The sequence below is a fragment of the Fistularia commersonii genome, chromosome 16 (assembly GCF_037954325.1).
Source record: "Fistularia commersonii isolate RoL2024-O1a breed Wild chromosome 16, RoL_Fcom_v1.0, whole genome shotgun sequence".
Lineage (NCBI taxonomy): Eukaryota > Metazoa > Chordata > Actinopteri > Syngnathiformes > Fistulariidae > Fistularia > Fistularia commersonii.
The window spans coordinates 12,585,542-12,606,154 of NC_141299.1; the positions used below are offsets into that span (position 1 = coordinate 12,585,542).

At 39.0% G+C, this 20,613-nt stretch overlaps 1 protein-coding gene across 3 annotated transcripts in view; it reads left to right on the forward strand.

The window, feature by feature from the left end:
* The first annotated feature begins 3,678 nt into the window (after positions 1–3,678).
* pex5la (peroxisomal biogenesis factor 5-like a) overlaps positions 3,679–20,613 on the forward strand; it is a 77,878-nt gene continuing 60,943 nt past the window's right edge. For all 3 annotated transcript variants that reach the window (XM_086161645.1, XM_086161646.1, XM_086161647.1), the window contains exon 1: positions 3,679–4,147. In XM_086161645.1, the coding sequence (XP_086017771.1) occupies positions 4,127–4,147 (21 nt within the window). In that variant the 5' untranslated portion in view covers positions 3,679–4,126. The remainder of the gene's footprint in view (positions 4,148–20,613) is intronic.

Consider the following 20,613-nt stretch of genomic DNA (forward strand, 5'->3'; position numbering starts at 1 on the left):
GATTTAGAGGCCAGCAACTACACATCTGTCATCTCACATCACATGGGCATGAGTGTGTAATCATTATTCATTGACAAAACACGCAAGAGGGAATATGAAAAAATGAGAATCTATTACGCAGCATGACAAATTTATGCCTGTGTATTTCTAGTCAATAATATACACAGAAACACATTATAAGGAAGCTGATTTCATGGCCAGGAGCTGGAATTGTTGTAATGAGTTAAGGAATGAGCAACATGAAATTAAAAGTGGATGAAGAGGAATGCTTGCTGTAAACAGAATTTCTGGGGGTTTGGTTGCGTAAGAACACATTCAAATCAATAAACAATGATGTTGTGCTATTTAGAAATGTTTTTAAATAACAGCGAAATTGGATAAGGGGGGGAAGTCGTGTCTGAAGTGGGACTTGTGCTTTGTGACTCAATGGCATGAGTCTCTGGGATCTTTTGCAAAGGAGCAGCTTTTGGATGCGTTTCTACGCAATTGGGTTTCCCATAACAGGTAAGGTTATCAAACAGGAAAGTGTCAAGCTTTATGATTTCCAGTGAAGTGATTTTCTTACTGTTATCTATGGGATTAATGCTTCGATTCATTTCATTCACGAGGTCGGCCATTTATGGTAACCAGCACATTTCTTAAAGCCACCTCGGATGGCTACAAGAGGAAGACTGCAGATTGGAGATGGGGGCTTAAATTACAATAAGGAGCCAGACTTTCAGCATCTGGGAGTACTGATGTTAACCGTGACAAAAGTATTTAAAGAAATCAAAACGTTGCTGTCCTTTGTAATAAAGACCTGGATCTGTACAGCGTACTTATCTATGAAAATATGAATACCCCGCTGTGAAAAGTTCTCTTTAAATAAAAGTCCTCAGAACAAAATCTTACTGATATAAGTTGTTAATAACCACAAGTGTACTTCAAGTATTACAAGTAAAGGTGCAGCACAATAGATCATGTCAGTATTTTAACATTAATTGAATGTTTATAGATGAATAATGCTGCTCCATTGACATGTACATTGCTTCTATTACTGTAGATGTTTTATGAGAAAAATACTAATTTCATAATTTTCCTCAAAACTGTAGTTGTGTATAAGTTGTGTATATATACGGTAGGAAAATTAATTGAAAAGAAACCAAAATTAATTGAAAATTAATACTAACAAAACTGATTTGTTTTGCATTTGACTAATTGTTCTTGTATTTAGTCCACGAAAAAGTGAAAATAAAAAAACCTCTGCTCTACTCTCCAATGCCATCAAATATCAACTTGTATGTCTGTGCACTTTATATGTCATACCTCATAGTTTTATGTTTTCTGTTTAATATGACAGTGCACTTAACTCATGTTAATTTGCACTCTGTTATTATTATTATTATTTTGGTAATTTCATGTCACCATAGGTTTGTGAGAAATGTCTTCTCAATTCAAAAATAGAAAATGAAGCTGACTTGGACTTTGACTTTGAACTCTCATAAACTTGAGGAAAACTTAGGGCAAGAAGGAAACTCAAACTTTTCTAGCAGCCATTTCCACTTGCAGAAAAAACTTCACATCTTTTTTAAAGTTAAATGTAACACGGCTGAGTTATGTCTCTGCTATTTGCGATGCAGAGGGTGCTGCATTCAGCATCCATAAATTCAAAAAGATTTACACTGACATTGTTAAAAAATAATTTCAAATCATGCATCAGTCTTATTCCGTAGAATTCCTTGAATTTTGACTGAAAAGGAGATATAATAAAAATCAGGAAGGAGATGAGGTTAATAATCCAAAGATTTTTGATCTCCATTCATCCTGCTGCATCTTGCAGTTGTGTTTTATAGTTGATTTACATCACACACACACACACACACACACACACACACACACACACACACACACACACACACACACACACACACACACACACACACACACACACACACCTACTCATGTATTGTAAAATGTTGTGTTCAATGCAGAATTCATGAAATTAGACCTCTCCTTTTGTAGAGAGAAGTAAGTGTGCAGGGGTGGCTCCCTCCATTGCATTTTAATGTGCTTATGAATGATACTGATGCAGACTTAAATAGAAAATGTGCTGTATTTAAACATTATTTAAAATCCACCCATCCTCCAGATTCCAGAAATTTATATTTTTCCTTTGATCCTGCTATCAGTTAGCCATATATATCTACATATACCTCTTTAAGGGAATAGCAATAAGTGATAATGATAACATTTGAATGCAACAGTTTATGCAGTTTGCATCCTGGACAGACCACATGCCTTTCACAGAGGTGACACATTCTGATTTGCAGGTGCTGGCTTTTCGTAATTGTCAATTTATTGACCCTGCAATTGTTGGAGCTGTGAAAAATAAACTACCGCCTACAGGGAAAAAAGGGAAAACACCAAAAGGCTTCTTACTATTGAGAGCTGCCTGCTTGAAGTCTGATAATGACAGGCTGTAACATTATCTTCTAATATGAACCTGTAATTAGTTGATTAAGGTGCGCCAGATTTATGTTTAAAAATCCATATCATTCAAAGTCCATCCTTTTTGTCACCTATACACAAAGTCCTTGGTTACACAGTAAAACTCTTCCTTAGTGTGTCTTTCTGTAAACACACAGTGTCATCTCCTCTCGCATGAAATATTTATACTTCAGTTTTGAAAGATGAGTTTTCCTCCATGTTGACAGCCAGGAAGTACAGAAGATCCTCATCTAACTCATTTGTTGTTTTTATACTGAAATATTCATGATGTGGAGATTAAATTTGCAGGCTGTACTTGAGAAATCCGCTGCAATATATGTTGTGGTTTGCTTACACGTAAACACCAAAACCATACGACTTGGAAATTTTGGGCTATACGGCTTCTCTTGCATGGAGCTTGGTACCGATGCTGGTCACAAACATCCCAAAATGCTCTTTTTTGCACTGCTCCACAACCTCCATCCCTAATTTCATCACTTCATTCATTGTTTTTTTTTTTCCAACCAGCCTCTTCCATGCAATACTTACATGAATATAATGTACATATTCCCAAGGACTACAGCCACTGTCCTGCACAAGGCATTCCTATTTTATATTTTCTTTTTCTTCTTTTTATATCCTGTATTACATGGTTAAAAAAATGCTGTTGTTACAAATTAATTTATCCACTGCGGGATAAATAAAGTCTCTTGTATTTTATTTTATCTTATCTTATCTAATTTTTCTTCCACCATAATTAGACAGCTGGGAACACAGGCTACAATTAGTTTTTATTTATTAATTTGTCCTATAATATGCCATGTGCAGCATTTTACACCATATGCTGCAGTATAATAAGCACAACATGCTTGTCTATGTGTGTGTGTGTGCGTGTGCGTGTGCGTGTGTGTGTGTGAGAGAGAGAGAGAGAGAGCAGCAGACATTGGCCAGCAGGCAGGTACAGCTGCAGGAATGCATTTTCAGTTAAAATGTGCAGACATTTCCCGTATATGCCAAGAATATGCATGTAGGTATTTTATTGAATATTCACTCTGTGTGCCTCCTTGTGGAGCACGTCAGCACTGGAGGAGGCACCAGAGGGCTGGGTTAGAGGGAGTAGTTGACAAACAGGGAAGAGGAGCGCTTTATAAGAGAGTGATTCCTGAGGGGCGGCCGAACATTTCCACCATCCGAGAGAGGAGAGTGCAGAGACATTGTGAGAGAAGGAAGTGGGCAGAACAGCAAGGATGAAGACTTGAAGAGAGGTACTTTTTTTTTTCTCTCCTTTAAAGGACTGCATGTCTGCAAGTCTCGGCAAACGGTGTGTATACGCACTGAGGAACCTGCGAGGTCCGGCGCCGCACTCCTCCGTGCCCACAGCGCAGGGAGGGGGGGTGGAATCCTGGATCATCGGCAAGTGTCGGGTTCAGCACCTGAGGAGAGGACAGCTCCCGCCGTCTACTCGCCCGCACCTCTGAGCCAAAGACAGAAAAGGAAGAGAAGGAAAAAAAAACAAAAAACAAATACGGAACAATACGGAATCTCCGTCATCTTCGTTTGCAGTGGCAACATTTTTTGTTTTTGACTTTCCGCCCGGCAAGTCTGGAAGAAGTCTGCAAATCCGCTGACGGGAAGGTCCGCTGCCGACTGTGTGCTCAATATGTACCAGGGTCATTTACAGGTAGGAGAGCATCCTCTGTGTTTTTCTTTTCTTTTTTTTTTTTTGGCTTTTTTAATGGGTGAAAAATACTCACGACCATGAAACGTCATACCAGTGGGGGGGGGGGGGGGGGGGGGGGGGGGGGTCGGCGAATACATGTGTCTCCACTGACATTGCATGCAGAGTCCAATGTTTCCAAAAGTGTTCACATCACCGAGGCGGAAATGAGAGCACTGTGCATCACACGTGCAGCGGCGTATCCAAGGTAAACAGACGGCGAGCCTATGGCAGTTAAAGTGGGGCACCTAAGAGGGGGGGGGGCATTAGTTTCTAACCATGCATCGTGTGACGTCATGCAATCTGACGTCAATTTTCATTACGATGTAATAATCGCTGCTCCATACTGAGCATGCCCAGCTCAACTCCAACATGAAGCTGTTATGATTAAGGAGGCTCCTTGCATTTTCCAATGCACGGTAGAGCCACACATGATCACCTGAATGTAATAAACTCATGCCAGCCCCCATCCTTAAACAAACAAACAAAAAAAAGGTATCTATACCAAGCGGTGAATTCCACACTTTCTGTTTAACAAGCACGTTTTAGTTTAATATAGTTGTTTGACAGAGAAACTTCATCCCCCAGACAGTTTATTATGTAATAAAAGACCACTCTGAGTCAGTATTCAGGGGCATTAAAGACCAACATTTAATATTTCATGATGTATTACTCAAGCTGCAGTATTCATTGAAAATGCATGAAAGGTAGTCAGCAGTTCTTGTCTGATTCTTCACGGTGGCATTTATAAGGGGTCAATGAAAATTCTAGACTATTGAGTGATGGACATATAATCAAACGCTTCACACATGTATTTCTGTTCAATCATAGTCTCCCATGATTCATTTCACAACTCAATGATCCGACACATTATATGTTTCTCGTCAAATGCATGCAATCATTATACCGTGCCTTGTTTGCATCAAATCAGAAAGAAGATCCTCTCTTTCCACCATCATATAGAGGGGATTTTGCCAGCAAATTCAGTACCATGAAAGCGAAGCAGACGCTCTACCTGTCAGTAACTGATCTTTGTCATGACGCTAGTGTGCTCATCAGATGCATTTACCATGGCAATACTTTGTCCTTGGAGTCAAGTGAGTGTTTTGTGAGCTTATGAAATAAGATCTCCGTAATATGTGAATGGAGCGGGAGTGGTATCAGATGGAGACTAGAATTACTACCTTGGAAGTCTTGCCTTTAAGAGGGGTTGCAACAGCATGTCAATGTTACCACTTGTCAACAATGGACAAATATACAAAAATCCTTAAACTTCCAAACAAGTATTCCTTTCTTGCTCCAACAAATTAGAAATATGTAATTAATCAGAAGTTATAATGATTTAGCAAAGTTGGTATCAGATAAAAAGAACTGAATCATGATTGGATATTTGGGGAAAGGATATGGAATAATCCAAACTGAGTGTGAAGGTTCTGTCTTTGCTTTGTTGTGTGTTTATTTAGAGCATTGGTAAACAGAACATGAACGCGGCTTATATAGATCACTCATTTAGTCTGAATATTTCAGGCTTTTTTTTCAATTTGTAACATGACAATTTCAATATAGTGATGCTGCATCAGTCAGTTTGTAATTAGAGTTATCAGATTTCCTTTCTGGTTGTAGATACACTTGTAAGTCTTGCTTTATTACATGGCTGTCAGTCAGATAGATCTTTCAGCTTATGGTGTTGCGTCTCAGAGGCAGCGGGCTTTTGGAATGAGATAAGATTTACTTTCCACGGTAATTTCATTTTTTGACCCTCTAATCCTCCTGAATGACTCACTATGTCTGGGTAAATGTAGCAGTATAATCCTTTTGGTGTCAGATATCTTATGAACACATTAATGTGTTTTCATAGTTTCTGTGGCTCTGCACACAATTTGCATACAATATCTGTGGGATAAAACATCCTGGCCTGAGCTGGGTTTTCCAAGTGACGGCAAATCTGTGAAGACTTAGGCCGATGTCGTGACTATGGCCAAGCAGAGCTGCCGGACACAAGTTTTATGCTGGCCTTGTGTCCTCAATTTGTGTGACCATGCCTTTAGTTGGCAATAAATTATATACTGACATTAAGCATTAGCACATATTGCATGTGTAATGGCAGAGTGGGCTGTATTTCTTGAGCTATTAAGGTCCAAATGATTGCGTTTTCAACTGACAGATATTGATTCTGCAAACGGTTTTGCACATATCTGAAGTTGGAAGCAAAGAGATCTCAAATAGTGTCGGAAAAGTGCAAAAATAAACAAACACACTCACATGCGTGTGCATACGCATACACGCCAACACACTCAAACACAATAACTTCTGTGTATGTGCCCAGATGCACAATCTATTTTATTTGAAATGGTCTTTTTTAATGTCTTCAAATATTCATCCATATAGCCCTTTCATCCCATTTTGATGTTCTGAAATGCAGCCCACTTTTACTGGTGGTTTCCCTTTTTCATTTCTCATATTTACAGTGAATGCAATAAGTGGAGCAATTACCAGGGAGACTGCATTAATGAAAAAGATGTTCGAAGGCCTTGCATATTTGCTCTGCTAAGCACGGAATTATTGCATAATTTGATTATCATATTTAAACCCCCTGAGGAAAAGTCTTGGATGGATGTTAGTGTTGATCAGAAGTAAATGGAAATTCCTAAGACTTCAGACACTTTTCCTGATGCTCTGTTTTTACAGTTTGGTATATCAGCTAATACAGTCTATATTGTCCCGCTCCAGATGCAATAGCTAAAAAAAAAACAAAATCTTGTCAGTACAAACATAATTTGGACACCTTGAAAGAGAAAAATAAAATGTGGCCTGACAGTTTAATGTTACCAGAGTACTGTTTCACATTCAATGAGCAGCTACTTCCCAAATTTCACCAGTGGGGATCAATAAAGTATCATTAACTTGTTTTAGAAATCCAATCATAAGGTTAAAGCTCTAGCAATGATCAGGCAGTCAAGAAAACATAAAAAAAAAAAACAGGTCTGAAATGGGAAACTGATGACATATTGGACAACTAGTTGTTAAAACACATCTAAAGGTCTATTTAAGCTCTTAGAAAATAATTTAGCTCTTGATAGTTGACTTATGTTTTAGACAAGCACAAAGATTTGTCTCAAGCTTTTGGAAGTGGTCATCTTTAAGCATGGGAAAGGAGCCCAGGGTGCACATTCATAGAGTATTATAGTTGAATTTCTTTGATTTTGTTAAATGGGTCTCCATTTTAATGGATTTGATAGACTTTTCCCCTTCAGGGGCTTGGGTAATGAATTTAACCAGGTGGTATCCTGTTGAATAAAGATGATATTGTGGACTTATTGGAGGCATTCAGTACACCACTGGCCAGGTGGTGAAAAAAAGGGATAAAGATGTCTTCATCCTTACCAGATCAAAAAACGTGGATGTGTCTAAGGAAGTGTACAAATCTCTGGATTTTGGTTTTGAGGAAACTACATGGAAAAAAAGCCTGTCACACAGTGCAGTGCAGGAAGGGAAGATATATATATATATATATATATTTCACAGCAAATGATTATTACACACAGGAGACCAGACAAGAAAAAGGGTATTGGCTGACACTCAGATTACAGATTATTGTTATGCGTGACAGAAGCAAATGTGTTCGTCTTCCTTTGCGATAACTTCAGTTTAGCTTCCAACAACTTTTGAAAACTTGCAAAAAAAGAAGATGCAATGTGTTCCTCGGGTAAGTCAGATGCACGTGGCCATCCACATGATGTAAAAAAAATAATTAAAAAATGATGCAACAGATTTGGGCTCCGTCATCTTCCGTTCTGTGGGCTCATTCCATGGTGGCTAGTGGTCAGCATGGGTGGTCTGACCTGTTCGGAGCCACGCAGGTCCACATACAAGAAACCGCAGTGCACTTTATGTTGTGAAACCAGCATCAATATTTTTAGCAATTCAGCATTATAAAATCTTCTTTTGGAATCATTCAAACAAACCAAGTTTCATTCCCCACCTGCACCAATGCTCCATGGCTACCCATGACCCTGATTTCCCTTTCATACATTGGATTGCTTTTGGTTAATACTGACTGCTGCAGACCAGGGACACTTTATGAGACCTTGACATCAAGATTTGGCCTCTGTCGGAGCCACTAGCATCCTTACACTTGGCCATTTTCCCTGGTGCCAACTCTTCAGCATGTGGATAAAAAAAAGTTCACCAGGTGCCTTCTATGTCGAACATACTGACAGAACAAGTTTCAAATCAAACTTTCTTAATTTCCTGCTCAACGGTGACTCTGTATCCAAGAAAAATATTGTGCGAAGACTCATCAAAGAAGCCAAGACTAGTGAGCATATTTGGCAAAAGAAATTATAATGATTTATTAATCCCTCATGGGGAAATTCGTTCTCTGCATTAACCCATCATGGATGAACCATGAGCAGTTGGCTGCTATCCGTCAGCGCCAGGGGAGCAGCTAGGAGTTCAATGTCTTGCTCAACAACACTTCAACACACTATGAGGAGTCAGGAATTGTACCAGGAATGGTCGGTTCCAAAGACAATCGCTCTACCTCCCGTGCCACGCCGCCCCCTAAATAATGCAAAGCTCATCTCACTCTGTCAACCACCTCTTCATTCTGCCTGCTGAAGGTTAAATCAGCATGCTATCAAAATGAACTCATCTCCAAAATTTTGAATTTCCAATCATTAGTATGAGGGTCATGAATTAAATGACAGCAGTTATTTAGTGACCTCCATTCTTCATAATAGTACCACACAATGTTGCTTTTACGGTTGCCTTTATATTGTATGTATGTATGTATGGATGGATGGATGCTCCACTTTGAAAAAAAAAAAGCACCAAATTTTGTTGAAACCCATGACATTAAATGTATTCTAACTGTTTCTAACAATTTCAACTGAGATCTCTTGTATAATCCCATTTATTCACGCTGAAATGAATCTTCACTGAGATAAATTACTTGTTCATGAAGGAGAAAATGTCAGTCTGCCATCAGAGGCCATTTTTTGAACAGATTGATATGACTATGGCTTTTTCACTCCTAATAAGTTTTAAATTTAGAAACAATAATGTATGCATATTTTTCAAAAGCCCTTCAACAGAAAGTATTTGAAGATTTTTCCAAAAAAGCAACTGTATTCTTTTGAAAACAACTAAAATGAGCCATATTGTGAATACAAGGACAACACCAGATAGCGCAGCAGTTGTAGTAAAACTTCTGCACTTTGCTTCACAGTACAATGACATTTATTTGAGAGATGAACTTTAGTATCAGCCTTGTGTTCCACGAGACACTAGTAGTCAGTTGTGGTTTACAAGAAAAGCAGTGTTCGCCAGTAAGTCTGACTCAGAGTCATGTAGAATTTTGCCCCAAAGACTGAAAGTCAAGGCACTATCGGTCCTAAAACTAAGATGCACATACGTGAACCTAACGTTATCACAGCTTCTCTTCCCCAAACAAGGATTATATGTCTTGATACACTGAGACTTGATATAATCAATGTGTAGAACCCAAAGTTACACCTCTATCTAATTCTCTCTATCGGTAGATTTCCTTTGGGTTTTGTTCTGCTCCAAGTCTGTTAACACAGCAGCCCTGCCAGCCTCACACAGAGTCCCCTGAGCTACTGTACAAAGCCACATTTTTTCTTCCACAAAAGTAGGGCAAGCCCCAGCATCTTTGCTACTTGGAGCAGAGGGCCATGCAGAAGAATGGGTAACCTATCCATCTCTCTTGCTAAACCATTCATAACAGTCATTCTCCAACTGGGAATTAATTTGCTCTAGAAACCAAGCGTCTTGCTGCCGAAGTTGAGCAAGCATGTATGATCCTTCGGGGATATATGGACAATCATGGATGAGAGTTGCTAATAAACAAACACGCACATCACTCTTACAGATAGTGTATAACAAAGGTTTTCTCCCACTGTGCAGACCAGGGACAAAATGAAGCACACCTCCTTTGTATATTGTACATATTTAAGCATATATGCCAAATATTTTGCACTATAATCCAAAGAATAGAAGGAATACCATGGTTGTCTTGTCCAGCCATCACACAGTTATACACAAATGGAAAATCCAGTCATATTATCAGGAAGACTAAATAAATGTGGTCCTATTCAGCAGAATCTTGAAGCTTGGATAGTTATCATGGCCCTCTTCTTCAGTCCAGAGGGACTTTTTAGAGGTTATGAATGGAATGTTTGGAGGTCTGTTCCAGACTGTGATAATGAATATGATTTTCTGTCAAAATTAACCGTTTCACCTCATCAGCCTCAACTGTACTTTGTATAAGTTCTAAAAAGCAGTCTGGTCATACATACTGTTTTCCTTTTTGTTCCAATCAAAGATATTGTAATGCGGTGAGCAGACATAAGGTATAATTTGATTTCTGGATTGAAATATTTTTTATAGGAAAAAGTATCTAGAAATCAAGATTCATCATTTGGTCGTAATACAAATATCTGAGTCGTCTTTTTCCAGAGCTCATTCATAACCACAACCTCAGAGACTCCCATTGTTTCTACTGTATTTATCAATATCTTTCACCGTCTTAAGAAAGGGAAGCTGCAATAAATAAAGGAGAGGGAGGTGATGCGAGCAGACTCCCACGATGGAGGTGAGTTTTATACAGGGGCTTTTGCTACATGAAAGAGGGAGCTCATAGACATGAAACGTTGTTCTTTTTCACCAGTGTTTCACCAAGAAAATCTGTTTTCGTGCTTGCAGAGAGATACCCATTATTTTTGACTTGCCATCTCTTAACTTCCAGACTCACGATTTGAACCTAGTAACTTTCTTTTCATCCTCTGGAAGCCCAGTAGCATTCTCTGTCTGGTGTTATTGTCGGATAATTGCAGAATGCTCTGCACAAAACAGGGTCTGAATATTATCGCTGTAGTTAGCGTGCAAAAACGTATCACCAGCTACACCCCTCTCATGTTTGATACTGATGACAATTTCTGTACTCAGAGACCCGTAGTTGTATCCTCACTATGAAACAGCAAGGTGTTTGCAGTGGCGATGAAAATGCTTCGATTTCCATTAAAAGTTTGTCATAAAAAAAAAAGAACCAATCAGTTTCCTCTCCAGGTCTCACTTGAAACTTTGGATGGTCTTGTGTCAAATAATCAATGAAGAATAAAGTCTGCAGAATAGTGCCTCTTCACAAATAGCTGCAAAATGTGGCAATTCAACAAAATTGTCAAAGATGCATTCGCAGCTGTTGTTAGAAGTCAGAAGGTATTTGAACTGCGAGCAGCAAACATGACAGCAGACCCTAAAGTAATGGATACATGAGTGGAAAACAAAAGGTGCTTGTGCTGGAAAAACAAGTAATTTAATTAATAAATAATTGACTGTCACCGTGTCTATGAAAAAATACATTGAATTAAATAAAACCAATGCCATAAAGATGGGTATGTAGTCGATGTCTTCAGTGGCAGTGTGAACATCGTATCATGGTGATTTAATTTAAGGCTCATTCTATTTTCCATCCAACCATCATCTGCCACTTCTTATCCTGTACTCCAGCTCGCAGGGGATGCTGGGGCCAAATCCCAGGTGTCAAGCGAGAGGCGGGGTACACCCTGGACTGGTCGCCAGTCAATCGCAGGACCACATATACAGACAGACAACATTCATTCACTAATTCGGGGCAATTTTTCCAATTAATTTGCTTTTTTTTTTTTTTTGCACTGACTGGGCAAGGGAACCCGAGAACCCGGAGGTAACCCATGCAGATACGGAGAGGGCATGTAGACTCCACACAAAAAGGTCCCCTTGTTGGAATCTAACCAGGGTCCTTCTTTCTGTGAGGCCAAAGCTAACCACCGCGCCATCTCTACTCTATTCTATTCTTTGAGTTTTGTATTCTTCTTCCCTCCTCTGCGCTTAAGCAGCCAATTAAAATCAACAACAGTGATACTGACTTGACCAGAGAACCCCAATTGTTTTTAACATTAACAGTTTACCTCTATTTCTGTTCAAGTATAATATTGAGATGTACCAAACATGGTTTGATAATGCCATTTTTCAGCTCTTTTCCAGCCATAGCATCGAGGAATAGGTTATGTTGGCCAAGAGGGGCCAAAGCTTTAAAAAGCACTTCTGTGGGAGATTGAATCATACCAATTTCCTATTGATCACAAAATGCATGAGTATATGCTCTATGTTTCTAAGTTGTGAGTATATCAAATTATACAGAGGTGCCTTGCATTCATATGAATATAGTTTGATATACAGATTATGTGTAATGAATTCTAAATGAAGTGAAGAGATGGGCATATTAGTGGACCATAGAGATCAAGGGTAAATGTGTGTGTGCTTATAGTCTCTCAGAAACATCAACATGAGCATGCCATACCTGCCTGTCATTTGTGGATGTGGACGATGATGTGTATATGGCCAAAAGCATGCCGGACTCTCCCCGCAGGTAATGGATAATGAGTCCAGACATAGATGTGTGATTCATGTTTCCCATATGACAGAGGCAGTGCAGCAGTGGATGGGCCAATGAAGAGGTCAAAGACCTTGCTCCCCTTGTGTCCATGCACACATACCAAGAATAAATAATACACTACACCTTGATATCAATTTTAAATCAAAATTCTTTCATTTTCTAAATGGGCAAAATATATATGAAATATTGTCTCTCGTTTGGCTTTTCATGTATTTTTTTGATATTAATATTATGCAAAATAGAACGACACAGCTGGAGGTCAGCACGTCCTCATGCCTCCTAACAAGACAGTTGCTGGTTGGATTCCAGTGGCAAGCTAGGGACCTTTCTTTATGGAGTTTGCACACTCTGTACATGCTCAGTTTGGAGTTCCTCTGGTTCTGTAGCTCCTTTTCAGTAGCTTCAGCTTCTTTGTTTCAGTATCCAAGAATTTGCAGTGGGTCATAAATTGTTCTTAGAGGTATCCTGAGTCTACCCTGGCTTTTTGTCCAATGACAGCTGGGATAGACTGCAGCCCTTTTTGAAATTATATATATATATATATGAATGAATAAATCATCTCAATTATACCTCACCAATGCAACAAAGAGCATATTACTGTCCACTGCAGTGTCCAGCCTCAATAATGTGCTGTTCTAACTCATAGCGGAACATATGGAATTGCTTGTTTGCAATCGCAGTTAGTATATTTGAAAGAGAGAGACACAAAGACATGATTACTTTCCAGAGTTGTTTTCTCGATGGGAGCGTGGAGCTCTTCAGCTTCACCAGCACTGTATATAAAGTTAAGAGATAAAATGCAAGTCTGTTTCTTTGTTTTACCCTCAGTAATTTAAAAAGGCTTATTTGGGAAAATGTCCAATGTTGCCTAGAAAATGACATTGACTCACATGAATTATGTGTCTTTTTCAGACCATATTTGAAAATCGTAATCGTTTCATGCAATTCTACTTCGGGCTGAAAGCTGACTCAGCCATCTGCGATTATAGGAGGCCGAGCTCACTGAGTCACTGAGACATCAACATGTCATCATGTGATGACATCAACTGTCATCTTTATGAAAGTCACTGCTCCATCAATTTTACATTTTAGAAAAGACATAGTATGACGAGTATGATGGTTTTAAATTGCCCCCAGGCAATGTTTTTTTAGTTTGAATTTACATTTAAATATATCTATCAAAATTATCTTTTGTTCACAGTGATTTTGTGAGCATTCTGGTCTGCTGTTGGGACACTTAAAGTGGTTGATTTTAGGAAACCAGTTGAAAATAAAGCTACCCTCAAGTTTTTACCCTGTCTTGTAGTCAGGGTGATCAGTCCCACTGGCATCTGGGATCAAAGATCTTCCCCATTTTAACGTGATGCAAAAAACCTGTAGGTCTTGCTTGAGCCTCTTGACCACCGTGAGTGGATTATTGCGACACGTATAAGCAGTTGCAACCAAGTAAAATATAAAAACTTGCCATATAACCCATAACCAGAGAACTCGAAATAAATCCATCTTCTACCCCTTATCCCAGCTGCCATCGGGTGTCATCAGGTGAGAGGTGGGGTACACCCTGGACTGGTCGCCAGTCAATCGCAGCACCCCATATACAGACAGACAGCATTCCCTCACTCATTTGGGGCAATTTTCCCAATTTTTTCCAATTACCCTTCTTCATGTTTTTGGAATGTGAGAGGAAACCAGAGAACCCAGAGGGAGCCCATGCAGACACGGGGAAAACATGCAAACACTACATAGAAAGGTCCCCTCGTCGGAATCGAGCCGGGGTCCTTCATGCTGTGAAGCTGAAGTGCAAACCACTGCGCCACCTTGTCGCCCCTCAAAATAAATGAAAACTTAATTTAGAAATTCACTTCTGGTTTTTACTTTTTTACTGTATTTTCCCCGCCATGCCTTCAATATCTCAACATAATTATCACGGACCATAGCCATGATTGTGGAGGTGTCTGCATATCTGTGACACCAGCAACATGAGTGTCTCTGTCAAATAATATAGATAACAGAGTATGTTACTATTCTGGACTCTTTATCTTTATGCATATGATACTGTATTGTGTCACCCTCTTTTGTTGAAAGTAAGTTGGATGTTTATGCTAAAGCTGTACAGTATGTAGAGGTTGTTTGTGCAGTACCGCAAGATCTCATATTTCAAAAACCTAGTCATGAGTAAATTAAGTCACAACGCGGCATTGCCGTTTCAGTAATACAGGATATTCTTCTCCAACAATCTAGAAATTTGTTTAGAGACGGGGTTAAAAGCTTTAGACTTGAAATAGGCTCCTGCATCCCCCGCAAACCATAAGTAGGATAAGCGGTAGATAATGGATGGAGCGATGGACTTAAATTGAAAGTAACGCGTTTACCAGTGTAAACACATAAACATTCAACAGAATCGGTGAGTGGCTAGAATTTAGTGGGACTGATTCAACCTAAACCTCACCTTATAAGACTGATTCCTTCAGGGGTTGAGAGCCAGCCAGGTCACTTAGGGTCAAAACAGACTTTTCCCTTGCTTCAGTCATCACCCAAAGCTCATGGGCATAGATAAGGATGGCATATAAATCAAATAGGGAACTTTATCTGATGTTTAAAGAACATTTTTTTTCTTTGTTATGTTATCTGAAACCACAATTCCTACATTATTTCCCCTCTATTTAGCCACAGAGAGAAATATGAAACACTAGTTTGTAGACAATGAATTCAAAATGTCAACGTATTTAAAAAAAAAAAAGACAACTTCTGGAACTGCGCTAAGTTCTAACCTGAAAACCAGACTGACCTGGAAGCTCTTGGTTCTTGCGATCACACTCTCTCATTCAAGCCAATAACTTGTAAGATTTCTCTTTGCTATATGAAGAAACAGGGCTATAATATGATCTTTGAGATTCCCAGAATAACTATCGCCCCTTCTTTGTCACTTGCATCATTGTGTACGATGCTGGGATGCCCTCTTTGATTGTTAATGCATAAAATGTAACACAGATGTGAAACACATTTTAAAGCATCAAGATGCATCATTAGATTGAAAATGTAGCCAGAAGGTTGTGGGTGTGTATTCATAGTTATGTGGGCCCTGAGCTCCCACGTACAACTTATTATTCAAGCTTGTTCACATGGAAAAATGGTAATATTACTTCCTTAGTGCTGCAAATATTGCTTTATATTTAACAGGTATTTTACTTTTTGACTTCTTTTAACTCACATATGGAATTGGGGGCAACATAGCAAAAGTGGACCTTAGAGTTAGTTCATACACATCTCTGCTCTGTTTCATTGTTATTTTGAGTGAGGCTTCTGCAGAAAGTACATCTATTCAATGCAGGCTACTTCATGTAAGTAAGTCAAGGTAAATAAGGAATTCATATATGGAGCTGCATTTTATGTAAGATGTGACAATATGGAATTGTGTTTAAGGAAGAAATGGTTTAAAACAAGCACTCTTTTAGTTTGGTCTGCTGTATTCTCCTCCATGACTCATCTTTGTATAACCTCTGCTTGACAGCGGTATTTCTGAACCATATACATTTTTTATGAACACAAAGAATCCAAACTTAATTTATCCAAGTTTAATACAAGTTTCCTCATAAAAAAAAAAGAAAAGTTTCATCTTGTTACATTACATAAGACATAAGTGGTTGAGATGAGTAGCCCCGCTGCTCTACTTTAACCACTCGAGCACTCAAGTTTGGCACCATTTCCTAAGTCATAAGAAAAGTGTCATACATTTGTATGTACACGTGTGATATTCTTCCAAAGTGGTCTTAAGTTGGATGATAATCTCCTTAATAGCCCCCCCCCCACACACACACACACACACACACACACACACACACTCAGAACTTAATTTTACCATTGAAGACAAAAATAAATCATATCAGCCTATAATGTTGCCCCTGGGTAAGAAACAGAGGAGATGCAACTGTCTCCCCATTCCCTCACTGCCATCAGAAATCCTGAAGAGCCATTCTCAACCTTGAACTAAGCCTCCCAAGTGCACTGCCTTGCTCCTTTCATCAATTCTCCATCTACTCCATTCCCCCACCTCTTCCAACAGCACTATCACATCAATTAAAGCCTATCCTGCAGCCATCATGTACCAAAAGTGCCAAAGAAAAGGTCAGCCTTAACAATTGTGCTGTGAAAAAAATAACTGTAATTGAAAGTGAAGGACAGTCGTTCGCTATGACATGCGGATCTCAAAAAAGCACGGCAACACATTGGTCAGAATGCGTATTTAAATTTTTATGGAAAGGAAAATGACTCTTGGTTTTTGTCTATTTTTAGGGGACTACAGCAAAGTTGTAACAAATTGTTTTCTTGTGTATTTAAACTGAATCCAGACATTTTCTCTCTCAAAAGATGTACCCATACAGTCTTGTTTAAAAGAAAAAGTTTCATAAAAGTACCTTTCAATTCAGACTATGTTTCAGCGATTTTACGAGAATGAAATATTTCACTTCGGGTTTGGGGCAGCAGTAAAGCATAGAAAAGAAAAAAAGATATGATTTTGAGACAGGGGATATAGAAAATATACAGCACTCTGCACTGCAGGGAAAAGCTGTGATGTAACACCTCTGCAGAACGCCACCATACATCACAGTACTTACTACGCTGCTGTAGTCCCGGAAATATTGCCAGTTGAATTTTACAAGGCGTTTTGGGGGATATTAAATGCTTACTTAAATGCTTACTGTTGATTTTGTTTCAAATAGATGTTCGATTAAGTTCAGCTGGAGTTGGCACCAAAAAGGAAACTTTTTCCAAGAGAACAGGTTAGCATTCGTTGGACGGAAAAATGAAACTTGATTATCGATTTTTAACAGGGTTGGTCATTGTCTTGTTTAACTATGAATGCATTTTCTTACTTTATCATCTTTACTGTTGTCTATCACAGCATATTTCTGGTCTTATTTTGTATTTTCTGTCAATAGCGTACCTCTGAGATTATTCACCTTTTGTGTTTTCTTGACTCCCGTCTTCTAATGACCGTGCCTTGTGTATCTTGTTCTACTTTACTTCCAAGCTTGAATAGGGTTTTCCTCCTCTTTGGCTGTTTTCCTAGCACATAGCACATAGTTCAACTGCAACTTGTCAGCACCGCCTGCCCCGAGCGTTTCTCACCGGTTAACTTCTATCCTGCCCTCATATGTGCATGCATTGTGTAGCGTTATTGCTTAAGTTTGACGCCGGGTCAAAGTGGCTCCAAGTTCTTAGCAAGGAAACAGTGGTACAGTTCCGAGTCCCACCAAGGTTTCTGAGCAGTCCTTCAAGCCTGAGTACACGCATACGTGAGTGGCCCCCTCAGCCAAATATGTGGTCGCAAGTCAAGTCTCCAGTGCCCCCTTAGTCACAGCCCAAAAGTGCCGCCGGCCCTCGAGAGGGGATCCGCCTTGTTTTCTGCACTTGGGTCACTGTGCTTGTCAACCTCTATCTATGCACCAGTATAGATAGAGGTAATAATATTTACAATATAATTGGGTGACCTTCTGTTTCAGTCCTTTTCATTTAGCTCCCCGGGTCTGTCAAGCCACGTATCTTGAGCAAGGTTTTGTATATTTTCCCTCTTTTAAAATTAGCCTGCAATTTGTGTATTTTTACCTGATCAGCAACTACTTTGACAGACAGAAAAGCAATACAGAATTTGAATGTTTGAGAAAAACAATCCTTCCTCTCAGCCTGATAAGCCTATCAGTGTAAAGGTAGTTCAAAGAAATCTATAAGGAGTAGAATGTTGTGACATAGCTGGTAAAAGTGAATTTCAAAATCTATACCCTTGTAATTAATATACTGTATATTCCATTGGCCATAAAGGATCTTGGAAAAATTAAACCCACAGATAATTTTCCAGAGCTAAAGTCAACATCCAGTCCTGATCCCAAATATATTAAGAAAGTTACATTTGAGTATAATTATAGTTGGATTTGGACACTTCTTTTAAATTGGTATTGAACATTTTGTTTGAAGGAACTCACCACTTGACATTTCTTGAAAAGACCCAGAGTTCAAGCCACCGATCAAATAAAAAAAAAAAAAAAAAAACACACACAAACACACATTGCATAATCATATTCTGCATGGCAAGCCGCTCTGAATGGAAAGTCCTCATTAGCAACTCCGAGGTATCCTGAAAGATCTGCACATAATAAATAAATGAAGAAGCCGCTTCCATTTCCACCAACCGTGCCCAGTTTCGAATACAGCATTATCCTTTTTTATGTAAATCATATGCTCTGTACCATAGCCATCATTCTTTGAAGACCGATAGAACGGCTGCTGTTTTCATAGCACCGTTGGCAGCCTCCTATATGCTATTATCTTAAACTCCCATAACATGGACTGTAAGAGAAAATATATGACGGATGATCAGTGAGGAGACGGTCGCTTCTTCGCAGCATGCTCATTATTACATTACAAACCGTGCCACGTGAGTTTGCTTCAAAAGTTTGCTTTCAAAAAAAAGACAGAGTGGAAATGGAAACTCTGCAATCAGTTAGATGGAACGAGATGTTAACAAAATAAGCTATGTGCCGTGATTGTGTGCCTCACAGCTCCTTGAGTAATCAGCAGTGCTTCTCACATCAAATGTTGTATGAAGAGCACTGACAACATCCACACATGCACACCATCAACCCATTCTGGACAACCAGTGAAGAAGTTGCTCTCTGATGGCTCCTCAGCATGATGACTTGTGCTCAGTGGTGAAATTGCACAATCAGTCCCTCATTCCAAATAACCCCTGCTGCCTTTTCAGTGACCGAATATTAGAAAATCATTCTGCTCAATTTTAACCTTTACAAATGCAGACATCTCTTTGGACTGATTGGTTACGAGTTCTCTCCTTGATATGCAGCACAAAATCAGTCAGATATCACATCCTGAAAAATACACACAATTCCATTCCAAAAACAACAGGGGCCTGAAGTGTCAGTGCAATTGCAATTTTCATACAGAGACTAGTAGTTTTAAAACGTCAACTCTTGCTGTTAATATGCATGTCTGGAAAATAGCATAAAACTGGATGTCCATGTGGCATTGGTTTAATATTATTCCAATCGTTCTTATTAAATTGTCTACTTATACAATATAGTGCCTTCATTGCATTTCAAAGCACAGTCACCCATTCCAACACACACCGAATGGTGACAGAGCTGCCTTGCAAGCTTTAGCATCTTGCCCAAGGATTTGCAAGGAGGAGGAGGCAGGGATTGAACTGCCAACCTTCCAATTGCAAGAACGCCAACGCTCATTTTAGCCACAGTCGCCCCCTTATCACAACCATGAATCCAATTTCATAGGAAGTTTTTGTACTTTTATTTCATATAGCAATTGAAATGTATCTGTTGTTCTAGGTCATACACAGCGTAATATTGAAGTTATGTTATTGATATATGCTTGATCAATTATAATCCCTGAGCATTAAGAATAGACTTGTCTGAGTTGAGGCTAATGGCTCCACTTATTTACAAAACAGTTCTGACTCAAACACTTTTAGAATGTGATACATCGGGAGGACAAACGAAATTTTGCAGAGAAGTGGCTTAACCTCTCCCACATTCGGAGCTAAACTGTCTAAAATGTACAATCAGATATTGCCTTTTTTCTACAAACTGCAGCGTCTGCAAGTACAAACCAAGTAACTGGAGAAACTGTGAAGGGGCATCAACTTTCATGCACTTTCTGAAATAAATGAAATGCTTAAAAGAAAATGGTTTCACTATCAAGGCCAAAAACTACACCTGGCTTTTAGAGAGCCTAGAAAAAAAAATCCACTAAAACTGCACAAATTATGCAAAATTTAGCTTGACCCACCCTCCTAACACAAATAAACACTGTATACAACATACAACTTAAGTCAAACCAGATATAAACTCTATATACTCAATCCTGTGAGAACAAAAGCTGAGTCTATTGGCCAGATTGTTTTTAAAATCATTTTGTGTCGGTGGTCTTGAAATCTGATTTT